Here is an 18,612-nt window from a genome sequence, read left to right on the forward strand (position 1 = left end):
CTTCAGCCTCTCTTGAACACCAATTGGAGGGTGCTGGGTGGGCAAAAGGGTTTGGGGGAAGGAGGGTGAACTTAGCTCATGATTATTCAATCTTTCCAGCCATTTTTGGGGTGTGGTCCTCCTTTTCTATTTCCCTTTTATAGTTTTCTTTCAGCAAACTGAGTGATTTCTGTCTGGATTCTCTTTCCCAACAGATGATGGGAGGCTGAGTGAGGACCATGACAAAAGTCTTCAGGAGGAAAGACCAGAGCGAATGGCTCCATGTGGGATTATGTTGGGAATATCTGAAGGGCATGTTTCTCAGAGTCCTAAGCAAGGAGAGACCTGTAAGAGACAGCATAGCCCACAAAGGCATCAGGGAAACCATCCAGGAGTGGGACAAGGTAAATACAGTCTCAGAAGCAGGAGGTTAAAAACAAACACAGAAATTGTTCAACAGAAAATCCCCCATCAAGAGTCACCCTGTGCAACTCTTATAAAACATGGAAGAGCCCACACAGGAGAGAAACCCTTCATCTGCTCTGCCTGTGGGAAAGGCTTCAGTCGAAGGTCGCACCTTTCTAGACATAAAAAAATCCACACAGGAGAGAAACCCTTCATCTGCTCTGCCTGTGGGAAAGGCTTCAGTCGAAGGTCGCACCTTGCTAGACATAAAAAAATCCACACAGGAGAGAAACCCTTCAGCTGCTCTGCCTGTGGGAAAAGCTTCAGGGAGAGTTCAGCCCTTGTTGCACATAGGAGAACCCACACAGGAGAGAAACCCTTCAGCTGCTCTGACTGTGGGAAAATCTTCAGTGCAAGTTCATACCTTGCTAGACACAAAAAAATCCACAGAGGAGAGAGAACCTTCAGCTGCTCTGCCTGTGGGAAAAGCTTCATTCAGAGCTCACACCTTGTCATCCATAGAAAAATCCACACAGGAGAGAAACCCTTCAACTGCTCTGCCTGTGGGAAAAGCTTCATCTGGAGGTCACACCTTACTAGACATAAAAAAATCCACACTGAAGAGAAACCCTTCAGCTGCTCTGACTGTGGGAAATGCTTCAGTAAGAGGTCACAGTTTGTTAGACATAGGAGAAGCCACACGCAGGAGAAACCCTTCAGCTGCTCTGACTGTGGGAAATGCTTCAGTAAGAGGTCACAGTTTGTTAGCCATAGGAGAACCCACACAGGAGAGAAACCCTTCAGCTGCTCTGACTGTGGGAAAAGCTTCAGTACGAGTTCACACCTTGCTAGACATAAAAAAATCCACACAGGAGAGAGAAACTTCAGCTGCTCTGCCTGTGGGAAAAGCTTCAGTCAGAGCTCATACCTTGTCATCCATAAAAAAATCCACACAGGAGAGAAACCCTTCAGCTGCTCTGCCTGTGGGAAAAGCTTCAGTCGGAAGTCACAACTTGTTTTGCATGGAAAAATCCACACAGGAGAGAAACCCTTCAGCTGCTCTGCCTGTGGGAAAAGCTTCAGGGAGAGTTCAACCCTTGTTGCACATAGGAGAACCCACACAGGAGAGAAACCCTTCAGCTGCTCTGACTGTGGGAAATGCTTCAGTAACAGGTCACCGTTTGTTAGCCATAGGAGAGCCCACACAGGAGAGAAACCCTTCAGTTGCTCTGACTGTGGGAAATGCTTCAATAACAGGTCACAGTTTGTTAGCCATAGGAGAGCCCACACAGGGGAGAAACCCTTCAGCTGCTCTGACTGTGGGAAAAGCTTCAGTCACAGGTCAAACCTTGTTAGGCATAGGAGAACCCACACAGGAGAGAAACCCTTCAGCTGCTCTGCCTGTGGGAAAAGCTTCAGTCGGAAGTCACAGCTTGTCATCCATAGAAAAATCCACACAGGAGAGAAACCCTTCAGTTGCTCTGACTGTGGGAAATGCTTCAATAACAGGTCACAGTTTGTTAGCCATAGGAGAGCCCACACAGGGGAGAAACCCCTCAGCTGCTCTGACTGTGGGAAAAGCTTCAGTCAGAGGTCAAACCTTGTTAGGCATAGGAGAACCCACACAGGAGAGAAACCCTTCAGCTGCTCTGACTGTGGGAAAAGCTTCAGTCGGAAGTCACACCTTGTCATCCATAGAAAAATCCACACAGGAGAGAAACCCTTCAGCTGCTCTGCCTGTGGGAAAAGCTTCAGTCGGAAGTCACACCTTGTCATCCATAGAAAAATCCACACAGGAGGGAAATCCTTCAGCTGCTCTGCCTGTGGGAAAAGCTTCAGTCAGAAGTCACACCTTTTCTTGCATGGAAAAATCCACACAGGAGAGAAACCCTTCAGCTGCTCTGAGTGTGGGAAAAGCTTCAGGTTGAGTTTAACCCTTGTTGCACATAGGAGAACCCACACCAGAGAGCTGCTTCAGCTGCTCTGACTGTGGGAAATGCTTCAGAAACAGGTCACAGTTTGTTAGAGATAGGAGAAGCCACACAGGGAGAAACCCTTCAGTTGCTCCGACTGTGGGAAATGCTTCAGTAACAGGTCAGTTTGTTAGACTTAAGAGAATCCACACAGGGGAGAAACCCTTCAGCTGCTCTGACTATGGGAAAAGCTTCACTCGGAGGTGACACCTTGTTAGGCATAGGAGAACCCACACAGGAGAGAAACCTGTCAGCTGCTCTGACTGCAGGGGAATACTTCAGTGTGAGTTCAAGCCTTGTGGCACATAGGAAAACCCACATAGGGGAGAAACTCTATATTAGAGGTGGGCAAAAGCCTCTCAATGGGCAGAATCGAGCCCACTTAAAGTTTTGATTCTGTCTGCTAATGGGCACGTGCTGCTAGGGAATGAGCTCAGCCCCATTCCCCTTCCTGTCATGCAGACACTGGAGAGGAGGCAGCAATGGGGCTGAGGCTTCACTGCATGATCTAGAGCCAGCCCCAGAGCCTGAGGGCACTGCTACCCCAGCAGCTCTGCCTTCTAAGGCTGACTCATGGCCACAGCAATGGTATCTGTGTCACCAGAGCCATGTGGCCATGGCAGGGTGCCTCTGAAGTGGCTCTGGGCTGCATGGCTGTGGCAAGAGCCCCTCTGGCCCCAGGCCATGTGGCTGCAACAGCTATGCCTCTGGTCTCCAGGGCTGACCCACAGCTGCATGGCTGTGGCAGTGTTGTCTCCAGCCTGTGGTGTCCTCTGCAGCAGATGGGACAGCATTGCTTCAGATGTTTCTGTAAGGGAGCACAAGTCAGGTAATGTTCCCCTTCATTCCCAGAACCCCCATTCCATTCCCTTCAATTCCCTCCCCCCAACACCCAGCACCCCCAGCTTGCTCTGACACCCTCCCTTGTTCTTGCACCCTCTACTTGGCCACACGCTGCACTTTCCCTTGTTCCTGCTTCCTCCATCTGGCCAGACACTCTACACGCAGCCTGCTTCTGCACTCCAGCTCTCTCCCAGCTCTTGCACCCCATCCCTATTCTGTTTGCTATCAGTCTTGCCTCACACAGTATCCCTCATTTTTGTACCTATCCCAGAGCCTAATGGTGTTTGTAAAATCCACTAACTCCAGAACCCCAGAAAAGTAAATCTGGTCTATGGTAAGCCCTGAACCTCAGTCCCCCTTCCTTTCTCCTCACCCTATGAGGCTGGGGCAGCAGAGGAGTGAGGTGCCTCAGTTGGGCCACATCAGTGAGTTTTTGGGGGGGGGTGGAGGAGTTTTTTGGCTTCTCACTTGTGTGGTCACCAACTGATTTTTCTGTGGGTCAGTGATCCCCAACTCAAAATTGGTTCTTCACTCTTGCCTTAAAGAAAACATTGAAGCTTTTTATGTTAGTTGTAATGTTCTTCTTATTTGAAATGAAGTTTTACTAAGTAACATGAGAAACTCAAAATGCTTAATCTGTTTTATAATGTAAATTAAACTGATCTCCCCAGCTGCAGTACTAGCAAAATAATGAAAGTGTAATTATATAATTAACCATGAGTGTCCATTAGCAACTGGTAGTCCATGAAAAGGTTTGCATTCACCCACGTGGCCTACAGGGTGTGTGGCGGAAAGAGCCCCTCCCACTCTCCCTGGAGAGTCCATGGCCCCAGAGAGGCAGGTTAAATCTTTGTACACCCCTTTGGAACTGCTGACTCCTGTTGTTCTTCTAAACTATTGGCTGAGCAATCCCTAAGCAGGGCTGTGGGTCTGTAGCTCATCGGAGGGCACTCTATTCTGATCAGTCAGGGTGCGAAACTCCAGATTGATGGTGAGTTGCAAAATTAGGGCTTCTGGGTCCTATTCCTAGTGTTGTTCCAGACTGGCTGTGTGATGTCAGACAAGGCCCTTTGCCTTTCTCAGCCTTCGTGCCTCCCTCTGTCAGTTGGATGTAATGATTCTCCTGCCTGCCCCATGGCAGGGGCAGCTGGGGAGCTGTAAGGAGACGTAAGAGAGTTACTATCAGCAGTGAATAATAGGAGGTGCGCTATCACCTGGAGTCAGTACAGATACTGGGGTAGTGCGCTGCCCCGCACTAGAGGTGGCCCTGGACTGTGGGCTGGAGATCAGGAGGGGCATCTGCACGGCCAGAAGCAGCTGGTGGTGCCGCAATCACAAACCACTGGGCAAACACGGCGCGACCGGATGATGCCGCCGGTGACATCACATGTGAGCCCCGGAGGGGCGGGATGGGGAGCGCGGGGGCGGGGCCGGCAATAGATGCCGAGGCAGGCAGTTTAAAAGGGGCAAGGAGCCCCGATGAAGGGGGTGGTGAGCCGGAGCGAGGCAACACACACCCCAGGAGGAGAGGGACGGTAAGTCTGGCTCTGCACTGGGAGCCATAGGAGTTGGGGAAGAAGTGGCCCAGGGCAGGCCGTGGAACCCGTGAGTGGAGGGTTTAGGGGCTACAGCCCCCTCCACCGAGTAGGGACAAGAGTCCCTGCCTTAGGGGCCGGGGCTAGGAGAGAGGAAGGGCCCAAGCCCCCTTCCCCGACCTGGGGGTCAATTTACGCTGAACCCCTAGGGGCTCTTGCAAACACAAACACAGTCCGGAGTAGGACCGGTCAGAGAGAACCACGTGTAGGTGCCTAATGCCATAGACATTTTCCGTCTCATATGGGTGAAGTCTGGGACAATTTGTGGGAACTGTTGATGCCCCCTTCCATTGTTCAGCATCCCATGTGAACCCCCCCCCCCAACCAGTGCACACAGGGCCAGAAGCAGGCAAGTCTTCTTGTGACCACTAGATGGTTCTGCAACATCCCAATCTGATTATCTGGATATTTGATGATCTGATCTGGGCTCATCCTAATTCAATATGGCTCATGGGGCTCTACCCTGTAACAGCTGCAACCGCCAATGGTATTGCTATTGTATTGTGTGTCAGGGGACTGCTGGCACCTCACTACAACTGATCAGGACAGGGTGGGTTAAATATCCCCCAGCACCAACAGGTAGAGGAAGGGTTGATGGGAATCAGGGCCTTTAAACAGCTGACAGTTCCTGGGGGCCAATGAGGGAAGGCCAAGGCTACAGGGCAGCATGATGGATAAGGGGGACAGCTAATAAGGGAGCCAAGATGCTGGAGTAGGGTCATATCCTCTATATGAGCTGCAATTGCTCAGATCGGGTTCAGACAAAGTGGGGCTGAGCTAGAGAGAGAGCAGAGCCCAAGCTGAGCTAGGGAGCAGGGTTGGGTGAGCCAGAGAGAGACAGAAAGCAGCCAGGCAGCATGACAGTGCTGGGTGCAGAAGCAGCCCAGACAGCTCTCCTGTGCACAGAGCAGGCTGCAGACACCAGAGTGGGGAAAGAAGCAGCCCAGAGGCTGGGAGGCAGACCAGCATCAGTTTGGCAGCAGAATGGGGCTATTGTTGGAGCAATTCAGAGCTGGGAGCAGCTAGGCAGAGCGAGCGGGAATCCTGGGTTGAGGGCCTGGCACTAGGAGATCCCACCAGTCCAAAGGCCTGGCGAGCCATTCTTGGAGGGAATCATTACCCTGATGCTGAGAGGGGAAGGGTTGACACTGATGAGGAGGGTTCTGCCACCTAGCACCTGAAGGCCTATGGCCACCACCAGAGCAATTGTCTGACACACAGCAGAGCTGAGCACTGGAAAGGAAGCTTGGGGCAGTCTCTGAACTTCCCATAGGTATATCAGATAGGTGTGTGTGATGTCCTCAAGCCACACAGCATGACTGTGTGTTTTCTTTTAACCTTTCTCATTTTCCCTTTCCTTAATTGCTATTTAATAAATGGCCCTTGCTCTGACCTGCATGTAGCCATAGAATCATAGAACTTGAAGGGAACTGGACCATTGAGTTCAGTTCCCTGCATTCATGACTGGACTAAGCACCATCTAGACCATGCCTGATGGGTATTCGTCTAATCACCTCTTTAAAATCTCCAGTGATAGGGTCAGGTCTGTTCCCCATTCTGGCACTCTGAGTGCAGAAGGTGAGGGCCCACAAGAGACCTTAAAAATACTTTGCCTCTCTAGGCTTCTGCGTAAAAGCTCCCCAAGGTCACAGATTCTCTGCCCTTTGGAGACAGGCTGCTACCACCATGTGAAAACCTCTTTTTCTCTTGTACCCAGGACGAAGCATTTAGAACTTCTTCTAGATGCCACATGAGATCTTGGGGGGCAGGGGAGGGGAAGAATACCTGTAATGTCTGATTACATGCTTAAGACTGAGAGGTCAGCTTACACAGAACTCCTATTTCCTTCTAGGACACAAGAATCAAATCATCACCTTCAAAAAAGGTGATTTTATTAACAAAACAAAAAGTTATACTTGATAAAGCATACTTGGTTGCTAGGTGTTTTAATGCAACTGAGAAAAGAACATTAATAGCAAAGCGAAATTCATCCCTGGGATTCATCGTAAGGTTACAGTGGAGGGGAAGGGGGAGAGGGACCATTGACTTAGCACAGAGAAGTTTAACCAAACAACAAAACAAATCAAATAACCTTATTATATCTAAATAGATATTTCCAGTCTACTCATACCTGTGCTTTCAAGGTCCAGTCTATTTCCGTGCCCTGTATTCTTTGTAGGTAAGGTAATTCTGCCTGGTTCAATTCATCTTGTTCCTCCAGCTCCTGACTTAAAACTCACACAAAGGAACATAGGTGGATTTCTCTTCCAAGTCAAATGCCAATACTTTATTTTTGGTTCTGGCTTCCTGCCCACATTTTCTAGCTACCTCGATTGAACTCTTTTAGTTACTGAATATGGAGATGTTTAGAAAAGGTCAGCACTCCTCTCCATCACACACCTCTCAAATCACAGACTGGGCCAGACGGGCGGTCCACACTGGCTGTGATTTTTTTTCTGGCTGTTTAGGCGAAAACATAATATACCTGCTCACAATAAATTCACTGCTGAATATACAAAGAACTAAACAAGATCCCCATGCATGCCCAGAATACAATGACTTAGATATAGGGAGAATTTTAACTGGCTTAGTCCAGAAAACTTTCATGGGAGTGTGCATCAGCCACTTTGTTAGAAGCTCCTGAGATGTGTTGTATGTCAAAGACAAAGTCTTGGGGAGCCAAACTCCACTGCAGGAGTATCCTGTTAGTCTCTTTGACCGTGTGAAATCATTTCAGAGCAGAATGGTCAGTCTGTAGATGAAAGTGCCATCTCCAAATACATGGCTTCTCTAGAGTGTATATGCATTCCTTCTCGGAGACAGACCAGTGGCTTTCCAGCTCTAAGAGCTTTTTATGGAGGAACACAACAGGGTGGAAATATTGATCTGGCCAGTATGAAACCCTCTCTCAGTTCCTACCCCAGACATGTGTGTTTCTTTTTCTGATTTATCTTTGCATAGGACTGTGGTTTTACATGAAGGGTAAGCAGAGCTCAAAGCTGTGCAGAGGTCTTGCCAAGGGCACATCTGCTTCTCCACAGTCCATGGCTGCTCAGCAGCTTTTGTAACTCTGACCAAGCACCTTACCAAACTGTCTTACTTCAGAGGCTGGACCAGCCAGACTCTGCTTTCAGGTTTGGAGGGTAAGTAGGAAGAAACAAATAGCTTAATGCAAATAAATGCAAGATGTGTTAGATATTACAGGTGATATAAAAAGAAAAGACAAGAGAAGGCTTATAACATCCCTTTGGCTTGTTGGTGACTCCTGACTCCCAGAGCTTGGGGACAGTGTGAGAGTATCATAGTTGAGCCATAGGGTTCAGCATCAAACCAGCCCCCACCTGTGGGATGTGTAATTGTGCTGGAATCTGGTTATTCTTGTCTGTGGACAACAGGAAACAGTCTGATGGTCCACACGGAGAATCCTTTTGGAATGATGTAGAGCAGTGGTCTCCAACCTTTTTACTCCCAAGATCTGTTTAAATCTCAGCACAGGCGAAGATCTACCGCCCCGCCCTTTCTATTCTCCTCCTGTCCATCACTTGCTATCCCCAGCCCTTACTTACACCCTCTGATAAAGTTTATTTTTAAATTATGCGATACATACAATTAAAATCACGTGTTTATAGTTATGAAATAAATGGTCTGTTTTTTATACATGCTATTTAAATCTAAAATGAAGCATTTATAATTATACATTTTGTGGGGACAGAGTAATGCGGCTGGGGGCAGGGGAGAGGGAACAGGGTGCTGGGAGGGCAGAGGACAGGGTTCTGCAGCAGGGGACAGAGTGCCAGTGGGGACAGGTTTCTGCAGCTGGGGACAGGGTGCCAGTGGGGACAGAGTTCGGGGAGTGGGGACGGGAATAGGGACAGAGTTCTGTAGCTGGGGATAGGAGAGTGGGGACAGAGTTCTGTAGTTGAGGACGGGAGTGGGGACAGCATTCTGTAGCTGGGGACAGGGGAGTGGGGATGGGAGTGGGAACAGCGTTCTGTAGGTGGGGACAGCGTTCTGTGGCTTGGGAGTGGGGGCTGGGGAGTGGGGTGCCAGTGGAGGCAGAGAGTCCCTTGCATCTCCCTCCTCCCAGCATTCTCCGCCCCCCAGGGAAACCAGCGCATCCCTGCACAGCAAAGCCCCACACGCGCGCGCCTGCCCAGGGGGCCAACCCCCCCCCCATGCAGGGAAGCCCCGTGCTGGGAAGCCCCGCGTGAACACCTGCCCCGGGGCCAACACCCCCCCCTGCGCGCACTAGGAAACCCCCTGTGTGCCTCTCGCGGGGCTGACTCACCCCTCCTGTGCAGTTCAGGGGGCTAGCAGAGCAGCGAGCGCACTTCTGGAATTGCCAAAAGTGGCACTAAGCTGCGGGACTTCTGAAGCCAACACTACTTCCGTTTTCTCTTGAGGTAAGTAGTGGGGCTTCTGGGGGGTGGGAGGGAAATGGGGGCGGGGTGGACAGGACGCCTCACGAGCGACTGGTCGAGGCCTCGAGATCGACCAGTAGCTCGCGATCGATCTGTTGGTGACCACAGATGTAGAGGCAACTGAGGGCTCTGTTTTGCTGCCTACAGCAAATCCTCCAGGGACTGCATGGTACTGGGTGGAAATAGTGTCACTTGTGCAGCAGCACAGAGTAGTTTGCATATTAAACTCTGATGCCAAATGAATACTTGGAGAAAGCGGCTCCTGATTACATATTCAGTGTTCAATACCACAAGATTCATAAGGACTGTGGTTGGTTCTTTGATTTGAGGCAAAGGGCTTGTTCTCACTGCCTAGGTGCTCTGGAAATGAGACTCTGCACAGCCAGGAAAATCAGCTTTTTTCCTTCCTTTACTCTCACTGTGGCATTAATGAAAGCCACAGTGGTGCCCAGCCCAGCAGGTTCTGCTCACAGTGGGTCACCTAGCCCAGCCAGCTTCTTAAGGTTCCAATTCACTTGAATTCATGCTCCCAGAAATGTGGCATCGAATTTGTGGCTCACACACATGCACAAACCCAAAGCCAAACTCCAAAGCCGGCTCTGCTGCAAGAGCTGCCCAGGGACCCTCCTTTGGCCCAGCAGGGACTCAGGGATTCAGCCGGATTGTCCCTCAGGGACACAGCGACCCAGACTCACCTTTGGTTTTTGAACAGACACTTGAAGGCACAGGAGACCTGGGGCCCAGCAGCTTCCTGCCCTGCCAGGTCTGACTTTTTAAGAGGTCCGGTGGGAAGAAGGAAGGGCCACTTGAGGGGCTTAGCCCCTGGCTGGCTCTGCCTGTGAACAGCAGGAAAGAGACACCCCTGCCCCTGCGGAATGTGGCTCTGGGCACGAGTCCCAATGCTCCCCATGCAAAGAGAAAATGAAGGGGAGGGGCTCCCAGGCTCTGCTCTTGCAGAATCACCCACCTGGGAGAACAAAATTGATTTGTGGCACATTGTGCACAATGAGGAATGCAAATGTGACGGGAGAAGCTGTGGAAGGCAGAGACCCAGCATATCCCCTGCCTCCTTACGTGTCACTAGAAACACTCTGTTGTATTACCCAGGAACTCAGTAATGACAATGACATTAATAGAATTTACACTAGGATCTGATCTTGATTTTGATTTTGTTCCTGACACCAGAAGCACAGGTCCCTGACATTGTATCTCTCACCAGTGGATTCTTATGGCCCCAATAAAAACACAACTCAAATATAAATTTAACCAGGCTATTAAAAGAATGTGAACAGTACACAGCATATGACAACACAGAAATTAACCCCAATACAACCGGTAAACCAGCCCCACACCCTCGAACCAGAAGAGAAAGAAGATAGAAAAGAATCCCCCAATATAGCAAGGTAAGTTAAAACACTTTACAGGTGTCTGGCTTAGATGGGAGATGACACTTGGCAGATGGAGGGAAAGATTCAAGCAGCCTAGGACCTTCTACCATTCAGCAGGTAATCTGCTGTCTGGGAGGAACGCTAGGTGATCCCACACTGCTATTCAGGGCTCCAGGCCAATCACAGACTCCTTGAGCTTCCAAGGGCTTTCACCACAAGGATCAAGATCCAGGGTGAGTGGAAGGAACCAGAGAACCCTGCTGAGTGTCCCCTAATCACAAGTCCCCACACCCTTTGGTGGAGGCTGTGAAGGGAGGTGCCCACAGTGATTCAAAGATTCCTGTCACTCAGGCAGCTTCTTTACTGTGGCTGGATCTGTAGGCCTCACTCCTAGCCTTCACCATGAAGAGAGCAGAACCACACACGCTGTCAGGTGGATGACCACGAAGCAGTAGCCAAGTGTTCAGGAGGAGCAGCTCTACCCCTCAGACTGACAGTTCTTTTCATAGCAGCAAGGGGGTTGAGTACACTGTCTCTGTGCCATGTGCAAAATGTCCTGTGGCTTGTGCAGCATTGTGCACCCCTGAGGTAATTTTCAGGTTTGACATGAAGAACCAGATGGAGCTGGTTTTCCAGTGCAGGGCACAATCCAAGATGGAGTTTAGTAAGACAAAATGGAGTCCATCATACTAATAAAGAGTCTTTAGTCCTTACAGTATCTGCCTAAGGATTGCCTGTTCTGTAAAAGCTGCACCCTGGAAATGAGAAAGCAGCTAAAGTGACCCTGGTGGGATTTGAACCCATAGTCTTTGAACAATTGGCCTGGCTCATACTTATAAATACAGCACAGAATACCAATATGCTTTTAATCGCATTACAGAATCTGATGAGCTTGCTATCTCTGTTCTCTTCTTTGCAGCATGGCAATTGCTGGGGGAAAAGAAAGGGGAGCTGGGTCTGTCTTTTTTGGGAGAGCAAGTAGGAAGAGACAGGGGCCACTGAGCTGCCCTGACAGCAACAACAAGTGAGGAGGTTAGGTCTGCAATTGGAGAACATGGGCATCAATCCCACTGTCTCTTGTGTGCTAAATGAGTACTCTACCACTTGAGCTAATTCCCCTGCTTGCTAGCTTTTCTTCTGCCCCACCTCTCTTGTTTCCCAGCCGACAACATTCCTGTGGCTGCTGGAGGCTCCTTTCTGAAAGGGCCACTGATGAGACTGACACCCGTGGGCCGGCTATCTCAGAGGTGTAGAACGTGGTGCTCATATGACACAGATGCGTCTTAAGAACAAGCCCCTAATTTCAAACCATAATGGGCTCGCTATTCCGATATCCCTGCAAACCTCATGGCACGAGGAGTGAGGGACGTTTTGGAAGAGCAATTTATTTCGAAAGGAGTGCGTAGCCAGGGCCGCATTACAGAATAAGCTATTTCAACATTGACTGGAAATAAGCTACACAATTGTATCGCTTATTTTGAGCTATGTAATGCACCCCTAGTGATTTAGAGCCCAGCTCTGCCCCCAGCTCTGTACCCCACCCACCAACCTGCTGACTTACTCGCTGCCAGGGATCCGTTTGCATTGGCCTCTTCTGTCTGGAACCAGGTTTAAGCCATGACTGAGACTCTGAGCAAGGGGGTGGGGGGGGTCTGAGTGTGGTAGGGAGTGTGTGGGTTTCTCTTGCTCAGCTCTTCTCCCCCAGCAATTGCTCTGTTGCAAAGCAGAGAAGGAGGGACAGGTGCATTGCTGGGCTCTGGTGCAGTGGAAAGTGTGTTGGAGTTGTAAGCAGATGTGCTCAGGGTGAGCTCAGATTAGTCATTCAAAGGTGGTTGGTTCAAATCCCACCAGAGTTGCTTTAGCTGCTCTATGATTTCCACAGGAGCTTTTACAATACAGGCTGGACCTGCTCCTGTTGCATGATGGGAGTGACAGGGAGGTTGTGACCCCAGGACCTCTGTGTGAGACTCCTGGGTGGGGTCACAGTACACAAGAGAGAGTCCTTGAGTACCACATGCTGGCCACCAAGTCCTTCTCCATGGTTGTCTGAGTGCAAGAGATGTGCCTCTAACTCCCTGGTCGGGGAGGGGACAAACACAGGGCCAGTTGAAAGGGGCTCTGACACTCCAGCAGCGGGGCTGTCCGGCCCTTCAGCCGGATTCAGACCAGGCCGGTCAGAGCCTTTGGCGCTGGCTAAGGGGGATTCGTCACTTGCTTCCTTGGGAGCCAGGGTCACATTGCAGAACTCCCCAGGGCTGTCCCACGGCACTGCCAGGCCAGACCCAGCCTCTCTCCCATGTCCTCAGCAACGTGGCTGCATTTTATCCTTCCCCTTCAGTAACAACCGGCCATTCCCTGCCAGCCCCAGCCACTGTGGGTCCTGCTCCCTTCATCAGGAGCAGCATGAGCACCAGCATAGCTCCCTGCTGAGGCTGCAGCTGTGGGAGACAAGATGTCAAGACTTCAATTTTCGCCCAGGACTCTGAGCCAGCTGCACATACCTACTGAGAACTGATTTTCATAGAAGGTGTCAGCCCTTCCTGTGTATCTGACTTCTTCAAAGGGGCTGTATCAGGCACCTAAAAGTTAGGAAAGAACATTTAGGAGGGTGAATTTCTGTTACTATTTCCTGTGTTCCCTAGTGGCCTAATGGACAAGGCACTGGTTTCTTACACCAGCAATTGTGGGTTCAAATCCCACCTGGGGTTGAGAGTTTCCCAATCATAAGTCTTCATTGAGACAATTGGCAAGTATGCTCTGCAGGAGCTGTTCAAGTCCTTTACTAGAAAATGCTGACACTGGTGTTAGGGGTGTGTGTGGGAGCAGGGCTGGCCTTAGGCAGATTGGACTGATTCCCTGTAATCAGGCCCTGCACCTAAGGGGGCCCTTTGTCCCTGAACCTGGAAGTGCTGGTGAGTGACTATTCAGAGCTGGGGCCCTGCTCCAGCAATATGGGGAGCTGGGTCTCTCCCCTGGCTCTGCCTGGAGTGGGCCCAGGCCCCCCCTGTGTGTCCTCCCACCCTACCCCCAGAGCATCCCCTTTGCCCCTGGACTGTCCCTGCCATGTGTAGTTCAGTGCAACTCCCCCTTGCTGGCTGCTCCTGCCATGTGCAGTTACAGGTGTGCAGGGAGAATGCTGGGGCATGATGTGATGTCACCACCCAGGATTTTAAAACTTCTGGGAGGCACATTGCAGGGAGGCACATTGCAGGGCATGGCTGGCTCCGGGTTCAGCCTCCGGGGCCTGAGTGCAGACTCCGGCCCCGCAAAGTGGAAGGCAGAAGGTAGGGAAGGGGCCTGTGCGGAGGGGATGGGAGGGGAGGCCAGAGGGGAAAGGGCTGGGGGGGAAGGCACCAAGAAATGGTGGAGGAGAGACAAAAGGCAGGGGGCCAAGTGCAGACAATGAGGGAACAGGCAGGAGGGGAGGTGTCAGTGGGAGGGGGACAGGGTGATCCTGGGAGAGGAGAGGCGAGGAGAGGGGAAGGGCATTGAGGGCTAGAGGGGAAGGGCATTGAGGGCTAGAGGGGGAGGGAGAGGTGCTGGGAGAAGGTGTGAAAGAAGGGGTGGGCATGAGAAAGGTGGAGATGGGGAAAGGCATGTGTGGGAGCACAGGGGGCAGGAGGGGAATGGGTGCAGAGAGTGGTGTGAGGGTGGTCATCAGGGATAAAGAGAGCAAAGGGGGAAGGGGCAGTGAGAGAAGGGGGAGGCGCCAGAAGTGTGCAGGGCTAAGGGAAGGTGCAGGTGCCAGGGGATTTTGGGGTGAAGCAGAAGGGCAGACACCTGCAGAGGAGGGACCAGCACCAGAGGAGAGAAGCAGGGAAGGTGTGTAGAAGGAGGTGTTAGAAGAAGGGTAGCTCACCTGATCAGAGTGGGGCTACTGGAGGAGTGGGCACAGGGAGAAGAGAAGGGCTGGTGGAGGGGGGCAGGTTGCAGGAGGGCTGAGGGCAGTGAGAAGGGCAGGAGTCAGGACAGCAGAGGAGAGTGAGGAGTTGGGGGGCAGCAGGCACCAAGGAAGATGATGGAGCAAGGGGAAGAGACATGGCAGTAGAGAGAAAAGGTGAAGATTTATAAAATATTTATTAATAACTTGGTATGCTGCCCATGGCCAGTTTGTTTGCGCCCTGCAGTGCAGTTTGGGTTTATGTGAGGATCAACACGTGGCCGGCGAGTGGGAGTCAAAACAAAAAAGTTGTCAGTGTAATGATCTTCTGTTGATATGTGTTTTAGTAGTTAAATTCTTGGACTGTCATTGCTCATGAAAAGTGCTGACACATGGGCAGATATCGGGTAAATATTGCATTTTATTAATATCAGCAGAACTGACTTAAATGGGGCCTGTGTATTGTGTAGTCTTGCCTTAATCTTTGTATTCATGCCTGTCAGTGTGAGAGAAGCGATTTGTATATATTTGCTTACATATGCAACCACGCTTAAGCTGAGGCCCTCAGCGTGTTCTGTAAGTATCAGTGTGGCCCCTGGAGCTTCCAAGGTTGAGTTGCCCTAGCTCATCCCTGACAGGTGTCTGTCTAACATGGTCTTAAATATCTCCAGTGATGGAGATTCCACAATCTCAATAGGCAATTTATTCCAGTGTTTAACCACCCCGACAGACAGGAAGTTTTCCCTAATGTCCAACCTAAACTTCCCTTGCTGCAATTTAAGCCCATTGCTTCTCATCCTAACCTCAGAAGCCAAGCAGAACAATTTTTCTTCCTCCTCCTTATGATACTCTTTTAGATACTTGAAAGCTGCTCTCATGTCCCTTTTTGGTCTTCTCTTTTCCAAGGTAAACAAGGCCAATTCCTTCAGCCTTGCCTCAGATCTCATATTCTCTAGACCTTTCATCATTTGTGTAGATCTTCTCTGGACTTTCTCCAGTTTCTCCACGTTTCCTGAAATGTGGCACCCAGAACTGGACATGATACTCCAGCTGAGGCCTAATGTAGATGGCTCATTCCCTGCCTAGGGGACGTGAGATTGGGCAGGTTAATTTCCAGTCCTCCTGTTTATTCTTTTCCAAAGCCAGGAGGGCACAGTAGTTCTGATGGGGGCTCTGCAGGAAGGCAGCCTGGACTGCCCCCCTGCCTGAAACCTTGTGCAGTTTTTAAACAGCTGTCCAGCCCACCCTAGAGGTGACTGCATTTCAGCGTGCCTGAAGCAACACTGCACCAGTAATGGACAGGAGAATGGTCCCGGGCATGGCTTGCTCATGACTGCTTCAGTCCCATCAATGGACCTCAGCCTCTTTCATTCCACTCCCCCGCTTTGCAATGGGGCTGTAGACTCTGGGGGAGAGGGCTGGAGACAGGCAGAGGTGTCTCCCTGCAGCAGATGTAGACACGTCTCTGTATTAATCATTCTCTCATTGAAGTTATTAGCTTTGTAGTGAGTCCTTTTACATGGAAACTTTGTATTATGTCTTGGTAGACTAGTCCCTAGGACAAGTGAGGCAGAGACTGTCCCTGTGGGGTGAATGAGGTGGGAATGGATAAGGTGGAAGGTGAGTACCTCTGGGCAGTTACAAAGGTTGGAGTGGGGATGGAAGCCAGATCCAAGACCAATGAGCCCTGGGAAGTGGGCCCATTGAAAGGAGACTGAACCTGTGGATGCCGTGGCGGTCAGCAGCAAGGGCTTGCTTTGGGAAGCCCCCTCTCTGGAGGTAAATGTGGCAGCATTGAGACACAACCCAGAAGCAGGCTCCACAGACACTAATTGCAGAATCATGGGATGGCTCTCACAGCTCTTGCACATGCACAAGATGTTAGATCTGCAGAAGGGGGGGCAGTGGCACAGTGAGGGGGCTGGAGGAGTCAGTTGCCCTTGGGAGAAAAATAATATGAAATTTAGTTTAAAATATATGTCACACATTTCTAAAAGGAATACCATATCTCCTGCCTTTTTTCTATTTTTGTCTTTTTAGACCCCCCAGTTAACATTTTCAAAAGCACTTGAGTGACTAAAGTCATTTTTGAAAATTGGACTTGGAAATCTAAGCTCAGATTTTCAAAGATAATTAAGCTCCTAAAGAGACAGTTGCCAACTCGGATCTTCAAAGATATCTATCTGATCTTTACACACCTTTGAAAATCTGGTCAAAAGTGTCCTAGTCAGTTCTGAACGTGAGATGTAGGAGCCCAGGCCTAATTCCTTCAGGCTTTTTTTTTTTTAATTTGAACATTTATTTACACTAATTCCCCTCCTTTCTCTTTCACTATCCAATAAATGCATGGATCAAATTTATAGGTGCTTTGTGAATATGCTGACTTGAGAGTGGAAAGATTTCATATTTTTATGTATGATTCCTGGTAACCCAGCTCAAATATGAAAAACTAGGTTGATACATGTTCATATCAGGAGCTGTTGAATTGAGTTCACCATTTGCAGTATCTTATTAGGATGTTTAGTGGAGAAGATTTTATTTATACTGTGGGCAAAGCATGGTCTCACAAGAATTCCTCCATTGTTTTACCATGAGTCTCAAAACATTTGGTGAGAGAAATGTAGCCGTGTTAGTCTGGTGTAGCTGAAACAAAATACAGGACTATGGAGTACTTTAAAGACTAACAAGATGGTTTATTAGGTGATGAGCTTTCGTGGGCCAGACCCACTTCCTCAGATCAAATAGTGAAAGAAAATTGTCACAATCATATATACCAAAGGATACAATTAAAAAAATGAACACATATGAAAAGGACAAATCAAATTTCAGAACAGAAGGAGGATGGGGGGGCAAAGGTAAATGTCTGTGAGCTAATGATATTAGAGGTGATAACTGGGGAAGCTATCTTTGTAATGGGTAAGATAATTAGATTCTTTATTCAGACTCAGATGTAAAGTGTTGAATATTTCCTAAAGGCCTAGAGTCAATTGATTATGTAGGAATATCAGCTTTCATTTAAAAAAAGTTCTCTATACTTCTGGTCCTTACAGCTAAGGAGGAAAGCTTTAAAACATGAACCCTAAATACTCAAGAAACAATAGGCCAATAAAAATCCAACATGTTTTAGTTTCAAAAAATCTTATGATTCTCATAACTTTGTATAGGCATTCCTTATGATTTTTGGGTTGGCAATACTGCTCTTTGATTGGTGAATTTAGAGAGGTCTCTCCCTTCAGTTTCTCTTTCCACCCTCCTTTTTTGTCACAGGTCATCAGAGAATCATAGAGACAATGGGGAGTAGGGTGAGTCCATGACTATGGTTAATGACTGGTCAGGGTGACTAACTATTAGCTCATTCGGACCACTGGCTGATATCTACTGCCATCTGTTAATCAACTGTAGGAAAAGGCTTCACGAGCAGACCTTATTTATATAGACATACCTATTTTGCCACAGAGATCAGTAGACACACTTGCTGTGTCAAGGTGATCAATTTTGGCTGTTTTGGGTTGAAATTCACTTAAGACTTGGAGCTAGGAGAATGAAATGTTGTTATCCATATTGTATGATTAAAAGGTAAAAGACCTGAACTTAATATGACCTGGCTTAGGGTCTACCATAACTTGAACACTAAGCAGAGGATAGTGAGTCACATCTAACTGAAAATCACAGAAGATGGAAACAGGTTTTATTTCTGGTGGTGTAGAGTCTATTTGGGAGTCTGCAATTATATCTGACACTTTACATCCAGGCTGTGTCTACATTGGCACCCTTTTCTGGAAAAGGGATGCTAATGAGACCAGTCGGAATTGCAAATGCCACGGGGATTTAAATTTTCCCCGTGGCATTTACAATTCCGACTGGTCTCATTAGCATCCCTTTTCCGGAAAAGGGTGCCAGTGTAGACAGAGCCCCAGTGTTTAAAGGCAGAGCTGACTAGAATCAATTGAGAGTCCTTGTCTTGTCTCAGTGATTGCTTGAGCAAAAATCATTGATAAAATCTTATCTTGGTCCTTATCTTGATAAACTCAACATGCAGGCAGTGTGTTGAAGGGCAGTGCAAAGGAGGCAATGGTGGGGAGGTACCATATTACTTAGTGAAATCATTGGGGCTGAAATCACTAAGGA

General features: G+C 49.1%; 1 protein-coding gene across 1 annotated transcript in view; it reads left to right on the forward strand.

Moving 5' to 3' along the window:
• LOC102449828 (uncharacterized) overlaps positions 1-9,164 on the forward strand; it is a 55,326-nt gene extending 46,162 nt beyond the window's left edge. Inside the window, 3 exon segments of the mRNA XM_075909462.1 lie at positions 195-2,346; positions 2,348-2,624; positions 2,626-9,164. Coding sequence (XP_075765577.1) covers positions 195-2,346; positions 2,348-2,624; positions 2,626-2,751 — 2,555 coding nt within the window. The 3' untranslated portion in view covers positions 2,752-9,164.
• Positions 9,165-18,612: the final 9,448 nt, after the last annotated feature.

The sequence above is a fragment of the Pelodiscus sinensis genome, chromosome 26 (genome assembly GCF_049634645.1).
Source record: "Pelodiscus sinensis isolate JC-2024 chromosome 26, ASM4963464v1, whole genome shotgun sequence".
Lineage (NCBI taxonomy): Eukaryota > Metazoa > Chordata > Testudines > Trionychidae > Pelodiscus > Pelodiscus sinensis.